Source organism: Taeniopygia guttata, chromosome 2 (genome assembly GCF_048771995.1).
Source record: "Taeniopygia guttata chromosome 2, bTaeGut7.mat, whole genome shotgun sequence".
Classification (NCBI taxonomy): Eukaryota; Metazoa; Chordata; class Aves; order Passeriformes; family Estrildidae; genus Taeniopygia; species Taeniopygia guttata.
In genome coordinates, this window is record NC_133026.1 from 110,465,624 (window position 1) to 110,480,342 (window position 14,719).

General features: G+C 36.0%; 1 protein-coding gene across 4 annotated transcripts in view; it reads left to right on the forward strand.

Annotated features, from left to right (window-relative positions):
• Nucleotides 1–14,719, forward strand: part of UBE2V2 (ubiquitin conjugating enzyme E2 V2) — a 36,437-nt gene that overhangs the window by 19,004 nt on the left and 2,714 nt on the right. For 3 of the 4 annotated variants that reach the window (XM_072924006.1, NM_001245795.1, XM_041713890.2), the window contains 2 exon segments: nucleotides 7,231–7,376; nucleotides 10,752–10,877. In XM_072924006.1, coding sequence (XP_072780107.1) covers nucleotides 7,231–7,376; nucleotides 10,752–10,877 — 272 coding nt within the window. 4 annotated transcript variants of the gene reach the window in all.

A 14,719-nucleotide genomic window follows, 5' to 3' on the forward strand; every position in this document is an offset into this window, starting at 1 on the left:
TGTGCCTATTAAGATACTAGCAAATGTAGGATTTCACTTAGGTGAAATAAATAGGAATTTTCACCAATATAATTCTGAAAACAAGTATGACTTCACTTAGCTTTAACCAAAAATTAGGATTTAAGATAAACAGTTATAGCTTTCACACTGCTGTGGCTCTTTATTGCCTCGTGCTGGGAAATGTTTCTCAGCAACTGACATTTCCTTATATGAAAAAAACAAAACCCAAAACCTGATGAAATGCATAGCTTAGCTTCAGTGTGGTTCCTAGAATTGCATGTCTTCTTTGAAGTCTTCCAACCTGTGTGCTTTCAACATATTTAATTTCAAATACTATAAAAGGAAAAGAGGTTTACCAGTTACAGGGCTCCTACATAGTGTTTTATATAAATATATCCATGTATATATATTTTTTTAGTTCTGCAAGGAAGTGAAATAACCCATTTAGTTCTTACCACTTCATACCTGTTCAGTATTGTAGCAAAACTGGCTCTGCATTACAGTGAGCATAAAACACAGTGAATAAATGTCCATTTGCTCTATAGTATTCATTGATGTACATCTGCTTACTTGAGTTGTGGAGTCTTACCTTCTACTCGTGTCTTATTAATTCTTCAAATTATTTGTCTTGTTTCTTTCTTTTGGGATGAATAATTTCTTTCTATGTGGAAATGCATTTTCATCTGATTTTCTTCTTGAACTTATATTCCTAGAAAATTTCCACAGGTAAGCATAGTTAGATCTGTAAAATCCTTAAGAATGACCTAAACTGGTGTTGCTTACAGCTCTGTGAGGTGCAGACTTGATTAGTACCTTATTCATCATCCTGATCAATGTGCATGGGCCACCTATTGCTGCTAAATACCTTAGTTTCACCATTTAAATTAATATCGTATAGAACTTTCCTAGTTTAAACTCAAAACTGTTAATGCAGAATATTCTGTTGCTCAAATTTCATTGCTTTGGGACATACTTGCTGGAGGAAAGTAGAGTGAAATAGCATAGAGTAAATGCAGCTTTATGAATATGATTATTGATATAAAGATTTAGGAATTGAATTTTCCTGAAATATGTTGAAACTTTCCTAGAAAGCAGTTGGAAATGTCAATTTACCTTGAATAAGAATCATGTTGTCTTGGTTATTTGAAACAGTGATTTTACTATGTCTATAGTAGCATACTTGATTTTAAAACAAGAGCAACAAGAGTAACAGAGTCCATTATTGAATTGCTGCATTCCACTACTAATGCCAGTAATGGAGTTCTATTGTAGACAAACCTGTCATGTCCAGCTTGGTTGTTGTACTAACTAGGGAAGGTACTAGAAATATTTCAGGGTTTTGGAGCCTGGTTACTGTGATCAGTCTCTGATAACTGCAACATCATTAGGGTACACCTGGCAATACTTCCTGAAAGTAGGGCTTTTCTTGTGTGTATTTTCAGACTATTTACTAGGCTAAAGAGTATGTGATGTGAGCAGGGTAACTGGCAAACAAGAATATGCATCAAGTTTACCAAAAAAAAAGAAAAAAAAACCCTAAAACCTTTTTTTCAGAGGGATATCTTCTGCAGCCAGAATAGAATATATATTTCGTATGCCCTGACCCTCTTTCCTCTCTCTCTCTCTCTCTCTCCTTAATTTTTGTTTATTTGTTTGTTTGTTTTGTTTTTAATGTATTGGCATTTCAGGGCCTATTTAAGGCTTTGGTTGTTTTATGTTCTTTTTGTGGGTGTGTGGACTGTTCTTAGTACAGCATTTCAGGTTTCTACTTCATTTTCTCCAGAGCAAGATGAATTGCTCAGAGACTGAAAGGAACAAGTTGTTTTTTCTGTTTGTATCTTTTTTCTTCCTCTCCCTGCCCCAGGAGAAATTGTCTTATGGCTTGAAATTTGCAGGACTGACGTCCTTCCCCCCTTTCCCTGTCCTTAGGAAATGCTTACTTTGCTGCAAGCCTGAAGCTGATAAATGGGGTTTGAGAGGTTCTTCTCTTTGTTACCAAGCTGAAGATACTTTTCAGTTTCTGTTTTGCTGGAAGTCAGTGGGCAAGAGCTAACTCAAAAATTCAAAATTGTTCATACTACAGATTCCCTGATGTAGCTATCTCAATTAGAAAGAATAGCATCCCTGACAGTATCTGGCTGTGCTAATGTAGGATTTTTTGATATAACTTTTTATTTGGATTTGTTTGTAGAGCTGTCTTTTGGAGTATTGGTAGTATGGGGTATGCTGGTTTAACTATAATAAAATGGTCCTGGTACTGATGTAACTTTCAGGAGTGATTGAAGTCAAGAACTGAGGGAGATTTTTAGAGAAACCAAATGTTGGTATGGATATTGTTATGGACAATTATTCTAAAAAACATAGTTTTGGGTACAACAGAAAACTTGACACTTCAGGCTCTGAGCCAATCTCTTAAAAATTTAGATTATGGTTTGCTTTTGTAACCTGTAGGGACAAGAGCAAAGTGTGGGTTATCCTACTCTTGCCTGTTACACAGCAGATAATCATTTGATGTGCGAGGAGCTTGGACTGCCAACTCTATTTGCAGGAGTGTGTCCATATGAATTGTTTTAAAATGTGATTTAAGGTATCCAGTGAGGTCAGTCAAATCTGACATAAGTGCAATTCTGTGTTCTGTCTTGATGCTGCTGATTAAATCACTGTATCACGGAGTGATCTGACATTACCAACTGTGGAACTCTGTCTAGCAAGAACAGGTCCATGCAGGCAATTCTCATTTGTTACTCTAGTGAAAGTTGGTGCTACTAATGGACACTGAAGATTCCTTTTCCTTTTATTTTGATTTTTTTTTCCAAGTTATTCAAGTTCTGGATCAAAGCATAGCTATAAGTTTTTTCCTGACTCATCCTTTGTGGTAGTGTGTTTTTTATTTCTATTAACTTGGTAGTTTAGAATGTAATGTCTGAAGTAGCTCTATATATATGAAAGTAGACCCTTGTGCTTAAATTATGGGCTTTGTTTACTGAGTTTTCTTTCATTCTCTTCTAATTCCAGAATATTAAATTCACTGATAATTTCACGGATTTCTGTAGTCCAGTTTCATGATTCAATTTTTAAATTAAAAACTATTGGTATGTGTAAGAATGAGTGAATTTTTTTTAGTTTGTTTAAGTGAATATATTTAGTTCAACTTGCTTCTCACTTGTTTGTGAGAATTTGGTAGAAGTTGTTTGGCAGTTCCTGTGACAGTTTTTGGGCAGGGGTGTCAGGAGGCTATTTGTCAGTAAAATCCACAGGTCTTTGCAAATAAAGTGAAGAGAGGTTGGGTGAGGAATGTTGCTTTTGCTTTTTGTTTTCTTAATCTGATTGAAATAATCTACGTTTTCACATACAGAGCCTTAGTCCATCATTGCAAAGAGCTGTGCTGGATGCAGTGTTGCATTGAGCTGTAAATCACAGCCTGCTGAGGGGAATTTACCATGCCTATAGCTTTGACAGTGTTAAAATCGACAGCTTTAATACCCTTCACTTGGAGTGTGAGGTTTTAGCTGTGGAGTGCCTGTGACAGAGAGTAAAACCAGCCTGTCTGAAGCTGCTTAGTGGTCCCATGAGCAAGTGGCATTGGGGAGAACACCTGAGGTCTGATAGTCAGCTGAAGAATGGTGCTGGTTTCTGTAATTTCATACTGCTAATGAGCTGCATATGAGAAGAGAAAAATGTTTCATTGTCCAAATTCTGTAAATTAAGTAATGATTCTTACTCAAATTCAGTCAGGAATATTTCAACGTTTTTAGCAAATATTTGATGAATTGCTTTGTCTGGATTATAGATAACACTGCAAGTTATATATGCACTGTTAACATGCAGTTTAGAGTGCGCCTTCTGAAATACATGAAATAGAGAGAAGAAGAATATTTTTACTTTCTATTTATAGAAAGTAGGAGCAAACTTAATTTCTGAAAAATCCAGATCATCCTTGACTGCATTTCTAGACAGAAGTTCTTTTTTACTGGGAAGACAGGACAATCTTGTATGTGTGTTCCATTCTTCAAGCTAGGTAAATTTGTTTTGTGTAAAGGTTATAGCATGATCAAAGCAAGCATGTAGAGTGCAATAGTGTGCACAAGGACAGAAGTGGATGCTCAAAACAGTATTGAATTCCATTTAATTTCACTAGAAGTTTCTAAGTGTATAATTATAAAGAATAGTAAGGGGTTGTGTTTTATTAGGTTGTTTGGGTTTTTTGTTTTTGGTTTTTTTTAATCCACTGTGTTAATTTTTAAGTTATTCTGTTTCACTTGTCAGAAATCTAGGAATAATAATTTTCAGTGAAAACATTCAGTAATTACTTCAATAAAGTTTGAAGTATTGATCATTAATCATATATGCCAGGGATACAGAAGCAGTTTAGTGGGTTTTGTGGGGGACAGTTTTATTGTTATTGACAGGGTTTTGTGTGCATGTGTGTTGAGTTTTTTGTTGGGGTTATTGTGTATTTTTTTTTTAACACAAGGTATTTTTGCTCTTATTTTTAACTTCAGAACAGTGTTTTGCTACTTAGTTCTAGCAGTGATAAGAATATTAGTGTGGGGAGCCTGGCTGTTGCTCTCAGATGTTTTTGTCTCTTTTCAGAGCAGGTCTAAATTATTTTCTGGAGATGTTCCGGAAGTTTCCCAAGTCCTTCACTGCTGCCCTTGGGTAGTTATGGGAACCAGTGAACACAGATATATGATGGAAAAAATGTGATGAACGCAGGTCAGTTCATCATAAGGGGTTGTTACTTTCTAGCAAGTGTCATCTACAGTTTAATATGTTGGGTACAATTCTATGATACAGCTGAGTCAGTGCAGTGGCTTGTTGTCACAAAAATCTCCTTTATCCTCACATCCATGGTTTTGCAAAGGAAGGCACTGAAAGCCACAGCAGTCAGCTCTGGCATTTGTTGTTCTTTTTTCCTGAGTCAATTCACTTGATTAACTGGTTGGATTTGATTTTTGCCTGAAGGAAAAACAGCTTTTTTGCTAAATTAGTGTGACAATTTGGCTAATAGAGGAGCCTGGTTAGTGCAAGAGCAACAGAATTCTGGGAGAAGGCATAGAACATCAGGACAGTGAGCAGCTGGGTCATCTAGGCTGTGCTGAAAGGTGATAACACATAAGAGAAATGAGCTTAAATCCTGTTTGGTACCATCTTTTATGTTATTTTTAAAGAGCTAAACTGTGACTCAAGTTCTGCAATCAGAGCAGAGGTTCTGAGAAAAGGTGGATTTAAGCTACTGCGGAAGCTTAAAGTAATGTGTGAGTGCTAAAGTACATGGGGTTTGTAGGTGGAGGTTGTTGGGGGTTTTTTTATTTGAGATTGCACATACCAATCAGAATCTATTCAGTCATGTGGTGCAAAGCATAAGTTTGTCATTCTGGTTTGGCAGACTCAGCTACAGAACATGTATGAATGTAGAGTAAAAACTTTGTGGTTGAAGTGTGATTATCACTCTCATCTCTAGTCAGAATTAGATACGTAAATATGCACACTTAATGTTTATCATAAATCAGAATGGGGCCAGGGGATGGGAAAATACGTTTCAATGAAAGTTTTTAAAAGGTTCTATGTCAAAAAATTGAGATGTGATCTGCTTCTTTACTCTGCTGGTGCTTTCAGTATATGTACTGGCTGGGCTGGTTTGTTAAGCTGTGAGAAAACTGGACAAAATGTATAATTTTCTACTCAGTTAGCAAGCTGAAGTCGCTCAGTAAGGGCTCAGATGAGTGGCAATACCAAGGCAGGATGGAAGGTGAGACCATACATGAATGACTTAATTTCCTTCCACTGTCCTGATACTGTACCCATAATGCTTTTCCCTGGGAATTTGGAGAACTTGGAGACAATAGTTTCTGTAATTTTTAGAAGCCTATCCCTAGTCTGTGTTACTAAAAAAAAAAGGTTTTAAACACTGTTTAAGAGAAGTTATTGTTCTGCAAGATAAGCTATTTGAAGAGTTACTAAAAGGTACATGTATCTATACTGGTCCATATAGCTGCATCAATTATCTGACTAAATAATAATATAGTATATTAAAACTCTTGGTTTCTTGCATAGAGACTGCTTGGAGCACAGACTAGGGTAGTGTAAAACCTGAAATCACAGCGATATGCGAACCTGGATAACTGATATGCAAAATGTTTTTCTTTGACCTTCATCTTACTCAAACTTAATAATAACATTGTGTATACCCAGTCTTAATTTTTAGTTTTATGGAACACGTGGATTCTTACAGTACAGGAAAGGATCTCTAGTGAAAATAATGGATAATACTATAGCTGTAAGAAGCTATAAGCAGCTATATCTAGAGTGGAAGTTTTATGGTATTATAATATTGTTACTACATCATTGTGCATATTTTATTTGAAAGTAAAAGCATTCCATGATTGCATGTACAAGTGTTAATTACCTTTCTTCCCTCAGTGCTGAAGTAACATTTTAGCTTTGATGCTGTAAAGCAATTGAGCATCCAGTTGTTTAATATCTATCAATATCTGCCTTTTTTCATGAATAATAATAAAAATCCTGTAATTATAGTTTGGTGACTATTCGTTGGTGCTTTCTAAAGGCAGCTAATCTTTGTATTCTGTTGTGAATATGTCTTCATCTCTCTTTAACAATTTAATCAATTTAATTATTGTGCTTATTTTTTTTGTGCTTATTTTTTTTCTCCCCTGGCAAGTGGCAGTATTAATCACTAGATTAAAAAAGACTTGATTTTCAATTTGCTTTCAGATATCAGTCTTTTGTTAGATTTTTTTTAAAAAACAAGTGAAATCAAGTGAAAATATTTCAGTCTTATAGTTGACATTTATTAGGATAATCTGTGTTAAATGTTACGGTCTTTAATTATGTTTTGGAGTAAATTTGCCATATTGATTTAATGTGGATTCTGGTTGATTAGAACTTGACAGACAATCAATAGATTTTGAAATGTCCTGGATCTAAACAGTATTGTACTTGGGAAAGTGAAACCATCTTAAACTAAACAGAGCTCTCCTATTTTCTGTTTTATGACTTGTAATGGTATTACTTGGTAGTAATTAACTTCCAGTGAAGCAGTTAGTTGCTTCAAAGCAATTAGAGTGCTTAATAAATTTGTGCAGGCAATATTTGCTTGACTTGGAAAATACATTGAGCAGTTGCCAGTGTGTAACATATAAAAGCAACAAAGTTGTTACCTTTTCCTTAATGTGAGCAGGATTGATTACATTATCCTATTTTCTCTAGTTAAAGTACCTCGTAATTTTCGCTTGTTGGAAGAACTTGAAGAAGGGCAGAAGGGAGTAGGTGATGGTACAGTAAGCTGGGGCCTTGAAGATGATGAAGATATGACACTCACCAGATGGACAGGAATGATTATTGGGCCACCAAGGGTAAGTGTGACAAAATAAAACATTTTTGTTAGGTTTTAGGCAATACAAAATGCAAAAAAAATTGTTACTGTTCTACAGTGGAAAGGAATAGTTAAAATTCAATGTATGAAATTGTAGAAATAGTGTATAATTCCTCATTTTCTGGTATGTAAGTTCTTCAGGCTAGCCTCCCCTGTTTCCGCAGCTGTCTGTAAAAGCCAGTTGTGATTTGAGACATATTTTTATTTTACTGAGTTATGAGTGTATTCATTCTGTATTTCCACTGTTACTGAACATAAGTGTAGACTGAAAATCCAATAAACAAGTAATTCTTTCCCTATTTTGTCATATGTGCCTGATCATTTCAATGTTGTAGTAAACTGACAATGTATTTTCAACTTCCACAAGATTTGTTGAACAGTCTTTCAGTATAACAGTGTTAGAATTTCAGTTGAATCATACCTAAACACTAGCAGATTCTAATTACCTCTAATCCTTCTGACCTTTGAAGTTCTGTAGACCGTCATTTAGACTGATACAACTTGCAAGAGAAGTAACCACCTCTTGTGTGTATCAGCCGTATCAGCTTTGAGTGGACTTTACATGATTTACTGCACACTTTCTTCTAAGTTACAATATGATGCAAAAGACGAGTGTATAACTGAGACCTTTAAATGAGTATTATCTAAGTAGCCCTAAGTTAGCACGTCTTTCACTGTTAGAGTGAGAACTATCTTGTGTGTTCCCTGGGAGGGACACATTCCATAAGCAGGGCTTATGGAATGAGCTGTCCAAGACAGAGATCAGAGCTCTGCCTCAGTGAGAATAATGTCTTCCAAAGTAGCAGAGTTCCAGAGATAGATTCAGTGTAATTCAAGTTTCTTTCAGAAGTCCTTTGCCATTTGCAGTAGGCTGCTTTGAACACTGGAATGACCTTGCTGAGCTCCTAAGATTTGAGTACAGCTGGGAGAGGGCAGATTTAAAATATAATCATAATTTCTGTATGCTTTGGATATTAGCTCTGTGAATTCAGTGTTTGAGTCCATTTTGAAGAAAGTTTGTTGTCTAATGTGTTGGGATAAAAACCTGAGAATTTTGACCTAGCTGTCATAGGGTCTCCCTGGCTCCAAAAACCCTCCAGAACTGCCTGTGACTGCTTTCCTGTTCAATCTAAGGTGGACTACTACACATCTTTGAAAAGATATTATGATGTGTATAATACTATACTTATAATACTATTATAGAAGGTCCCATGTATTTTTAAAAAATAATAAAAGCACTCAACCCAGCTTGGGATACACTTTTGCTCCTGGTCAATTTGTAGTTCTGTGATTTTATTTTCTTTATGATAAAAAGTGCAGGCAAATAATATATCTTGTGCCATTTCAGGGACATACAGCCTTGCAGATAGGATGACTTGCAGTATGTAGTGACAGTAGAAAGTGGAAGCCACCAGCTCCCAAACCAGTTACAGCACCTTGGGAAGAACTGCATATCTAGTTTCAGGGCATGTAGAAGATGAGTGTTTTTTGAAACTGGCTGAGTTAAGTAGATGGTACAATTAGGCAAAGCATAGAGAAAGTTGCTAATATTGTCCATGAAGTTCTTCTCATATGTGGCTTCTCCACAGTTGTGCAAAAAAAATTGCTTATTAGGTTTTTTATAGCTTAATTTGAAAGGTGACCCAATAGCAAAAGAGGAGGGTAAGATTTGTTTCGGATTAATGGAAACATTTTTCTGACTTCCAGAAAATGGGATTTTAGTTTTTTTGGGAAGCTGGCCAGGGATGCCTGGCTTGCAGTAAAACAATGACTTGATAAATTGAGCAAAACTGAGAAGCCATCTGGATAAGGGAATGAGAATGGGTGCTGTTCGTGGGATTTTCCAGAGTTGTGAGCAGAATTACATAGATTTTGGCCTATTTTCACTGTAACTGACAGCATCCCTCTCTGGGGAAGTAACTTGTTCTGGCTGAATGAATAATGAGAATTTTAGTTGCTGTTTTCTTGCTGCGGTAGCAGCTATGCTACGTCTAGCAGGATAAGGTGACTTCTATCTGGCCTTTAGCTTTTAATCATAGAATCAGAATGTCAAGGGTTGGAAGGGACCTTAAAGATCCTTAAGATCATCCTTAAGATGTCCTAACATCCTGTGCCATGGTGCCAAAGGGACATCACCTGCTAGACCAGGTTGCTCAAGAGCTCATCTAATCTGGCCTTGAGCACTGCCAGGGTTGAAGCATCCACAGCCTCCCTGGGCAACCTTATCCAGTGCCTAATTGCACTCACAGTAATAGGAAAGAATAATAGAAAACCTTCTGTTTTTTACTGCTTCTTTGTGACCCGCTTGCTGTTCAGTCTCTGTGTCTGCTCAAAAATTATGGTGCACAGTTAGGGTGCTTCAGTAGTACTGTTTTCACTCTGCATTTTAATTAACCACACACTAGAATTTTGTTTGATGCTTGGCTATGTGGTTGATACTTCTGCTTGGAGAGTGACAGCTGACTGATTCAGAACAGGTTAAAGATGCTACTTCTGGAAAGCTGACAGGCATGTTACTGCTTTTTTGTTAATGTTGGCTCTTTCTGTTGTGCCAGTGCAGAGGCAGGTTTAGAAACGGAGTTCATCTTCCTTTTGGAGCACAGAGGCATGTGCATCACTGGCCAGCAAAGCACTGATTCTTGGCATGTCCTCCTTGACAAGATAAAAAATAGAACCCTATCTAATTCTAATGTGCTTTCTCAAAGTATACTTGCACTTAGAATTATCTGTTCCCTGGTCACTTTGGAATGACATCAGCAAACTAGCAGTTACTTTACTGTCCAAGCTCATAAATCCTCCACTAAACCAAGTAATTCTCAGCTGCAGAAATTTCAGATATTTTCTGTAGTGCTAACTACTTCCAGAATATGTTTTTTCTTTTGCAGTTTATATTTTATTTTGGTTTTGGTTGTATCTTAACTGTTGAGTTATTGGTATTTCTGTCTTTGTCCATTTCCAATTTTTTTTTCACTGTTAGGTATTTCATTATAGGGGAAGGTGGTAATTTTCCTAAAGCTAATTGATTTCTCTCAGTCCTGTACCACTGTTGTTTTGAGGATGCAGTGGATAGAAAGGATGAGAGCAAATGTAAATTAAAACTAGAATTGTATTAAAACTTGTGTATGGTGTAGTCAATAAGCAGTGTAATAAATGCATAATCATGAAATAATCAATATAGCCAAAACAGTGGAAATCAGTCAGTAACCCAAGACCTTCAGTTGGTACACAATATTAACAAATTTATATTTATTTCGTATTTCATAATTGTTATTCCTCTTGCCTTTGCTCTGTTTTTAAAAAATTCTTAATATTTAGCTTTCAGTAAAATGCATTAGTCTGTCTTTTTGCTTTCTAGACAAACTATGAAAACAGAATATACAGTCTGAAAGTAGAGTGTGGACCTAAATACCCAGAAGCACCTCCTACAGTTAGATTTGTAACTAAAATTAATATGAATGGAATAAATAATTCCAATGGAATGGTAAGTTGAAATGGTAAGATCAACCATGTTGTTAATTTACACTAAAAATATTTCTGTGAAAATCAGGTGAGGAATATGCATGTTGCATAGAGCTTTCTATTTAATTTTTATAATATAAATACAGATTTAAATTGAAATTTGATGGCGTAACGATTCAGATCTTTGTGACTTTTTGTGGCTTACCAATGAGATGAGCATTATTTATAATATTGAGACAGTTGTTTCTTTTAAATGAAGAAGAAGGTTTTAGTTTTAAACAGGAAAACAATAAGTGTTTAAGCTGTGTGTAGGTATTTCCCTCATAATACTCTTATGAAAGGGGATTAGTTTCGTACTGTAGCAGGAATATTACAGATTCTCTCTGTTGTTTCCACGTATTAAAAATGGAGGTTATTCCTTATGATACACTCTGGATGTATTAACTTACCTATAATGAACTGGTGTATTTATACTCTTGTTTCCTTTTTACTGGATTTATTAAAATCCAAGGTGATTCTGAACATAGGTCTTAAGACCTTTTGATGTAGCTGGTAATCACTTGCATTTTAAAGGTCAATTTGCAGAAGTTGCTTTCACTGAAAAGGGTGGGATTAATTCACAGACAAGCTGTGGCAACAGCTCAGGCAAGCTTGTTACTCTGTTACTCACCAGGTGCTTAAATACTTTGAGCAGGTGAGGTGCTCCTTTGCTCAGAGAGGAAGTGTGAGCTGCCTTACATTTGCAGTGGTGTGTGCATGTATGAGCAGGAAACACAATCCTGCTCACAAAACCCACGTTTGTGGGTACATTTGTGTTTAGCAAATTCAAAGTAATTGGGTTAAGGTACTACCTAAATGTGCCGTAGCATCTTTGGATTTTAAATAATTTGTAAGATTTAAAAGGAAGATGGACTTGCATTTCTGTAGTTAACAGTACTGAACTGTGAAGCTCAACTGTCTCAATGACTGTAGCAGGGGAAGAGGTTCTTAGGGGATCTTTTCAGCTGTTGTAGGTTGTAGAGTAGTATTCTTGATGGTCATCCAAAACTAGTGCACTAATGCTTCAGAAATAATCTAAAATTACTCTGAAAATACTTTTATGTAGCTAACAATCTTACTGTACCTGGAGATCCTGTTAAAATTGCCATCTGCAAATTGACTCATGCCTTTAATCACAACTGTGGCTTGTTGTCTAAGGGTGTGTGTTTATTGAGGAGTTGCAAGAAGCAAAAGCTGCTTACAATATGTTTGGAAGATGATTTTCATAGCTCTTCCTAGTACCATAGGGACATGTGTTATTGTGATTCAGTGAAGAATTATGCTCTCATGGCTTAATCTCTGCATACCTCAAGGTATAAGTGTTGGTTTTCAGAAGCAGGACCTTGCACTAGCAGAGCCTGAAGGCTCATGTTTACTGAAGTCAGTAAGCTTGAGCTCCTGATTGGAACAGTCTACACTCACTCAGCTTACTGAGGAACAGGGTGACTACTATGACAGGAAATCTGCCTGGTCATTTAAAAAGCACTATTCAAATTTAGTCATTGCTACAGGAAAAATTTTTTTTAATAAGTTAATAACCTTACATAAAACCATCATTAATTTTTTGCCCCAGAATAAAAACTTGTATATCTTATGGAGGATTTGCTATGCTAATGCATAACTTTTTTTAAAAAAATGGATTTAAATAGGAATAAATAGTATTTTTAATGAAAGGAATTTTCATAAGTAATTAATTTAAAACACATTTATTATATAATTTTTAATGTGCCCATTGTCCCAGTGTCTAGCATTTTATCTTATTTTGTCTTTGTCGTCGTTAAAGGAACTGTGAAACAAACAGTGGGACATGTTCAGCATCCTGGAGCAGTTAATATCGCTGATAGTTCCTTCCCGTTTCTTCCAAGCTGTTCTCCCACTTTCTGGTCATCATTCATTTAATAGATCATAACTGGTTTGAATTCCTTGAATTAATGGCAGGATTTCATCTGCAGACTGCCTCTATTGTCTGTGCATCTACAGGCACCCTGGCTTTTGACGTGTGGCCAGCTTTTGGTCACATTGCTTATAGCTGTCAGGAAGAAGTTGTGACTTGCTGAAAAGAGACCTGAGACAAACAGCAGCTGAAATTGTTTTACCTTAGCAGATGATACTAAAAACATTCGTAATGTTAAGGTAGGTTTGTGTGCCAGTTAACATCTGTGGAAAAGTAGGGTCCACACTGGGAGTTTTAGAAAGTGAAAATTTCTATTGATTTAGAGTGTGAGTGGTGAAGGGGAAAGATGGGTAAGTGCAGTTACTAGGGATCTAAGAAAACTCTTCTCACACTGCCCTGTGGGCAATGGTTCTCCACTTTCTTGACTTAAAAATCCTTTTACACTTTGCATGAAAAGGGCATGTGTGTAATGAATTTATCAACAGTGACAGGTACAACTTTATTGACTTTTGTTTGATTAATCTGTGAGACAGGAGTTTGTAAGTAACTTTTATACCAGTAGCATATCTTCAGGAATCACTGTTTGATAAATTTAATGCAGGAAAGGAGAGAACTAGTTCAGGAGTATTTTGTCTCAAAAGGCTTAGTTGCTCTGAGACACCCTGTAAAATTGTATTTCTTTTTGTACCTGTAAGTTAAGAAAAAAGTTTGTGGGTTTTTTTTTTTTTTTTTTTCAATTTACCTACGGAGCTGCTGTATTTGCATACAGAATTAGGTTTCCAAGGTCAGAAAAACTAGTCCAAGTACTTGTGTAGAGCTACACAAAATGCTTTAATGAGCTAATGGCATCACTGTTGTAAAACTGTGGATTATTATTGGAGATAGATTATTATTATGGAGACTTATGTAACTCATATTGATAAAACACAGGTTACATTCTAATGTGCTGTTTGTTTTCCCATTTTCTTTTGAGGTTGTCTGATTTTTGAATCTGTGATAGTGCTCCTCAGCCTGATTTTGGCATCTGTGATAGTGCTCCTCAGCTGTATATCTTGCAGGGTTTGCAATTACTTCTGTTCATTAAGATACCATTTGCAGCTGGAAATACTTGTTTCCTTTTAAATCACTTGGGACTCTCAGCTGTAAATCTGTAAGCTGTCCAGTTACTGCTTTGACTATGTTTGCTGTAGACATTTGCTACTTGTTGAAGTTACTTGGAACATTATAAACACTGAATACATTGAATAATTGTGTAAAATAATTTTGTTTATTTGCAACTATTTAGAAAAAAAGTTATTTATTTTATATATTGCTTCTCTTGCTATTATTCAAGGTTCCACAGTGGTGTATTCCCCAATAAAATAGTCTAAATAAAACAGAGTTTGCAGTTTGCAGTTTTATTAGCTTTTATGTGACCTTGAAATGTCTCCCTCTGTGTTCCAGGGTGTGCATTTGAATATTACCTAATGCTTTTGTTTGATTTGAACACAGTTTGTGTCACTCTCTTAAATGTCTTTAAATGTCTTATCATTGTTCTTCATAAAGTGAGTTTATTATGCACTAACTTGGAAATCAATTCTGCAAGACAGAAAACAGAACGTGAGCCAAAATCTTTAGTGCTGCAAGATGTTATGAAAGAAGTTGGTGACTTGCAGAAAAGAGACTTGAGATAAACAAGCAACAAAAATGTCACGTTGCAGCAGTCTTTAGTCAGAAAACATTCATAGAAATGTTAAAGCAGGGTTTGCAGTCTGTGAGTTTTTTTGTTGCAAATTCCCAGCAAAAAAGAAAAGTAAGAGAAGTTTACTCTTAAGTGATCAGCTCTCATGTTCCAGTCTTTGTAGAACTGCATTATTTGAACAGCAGTGGTGACTGGCTGCTGTGTGCTGTAATTGAGGCAAACATCCAGACCTGAGGGAGCTGATAAAGGC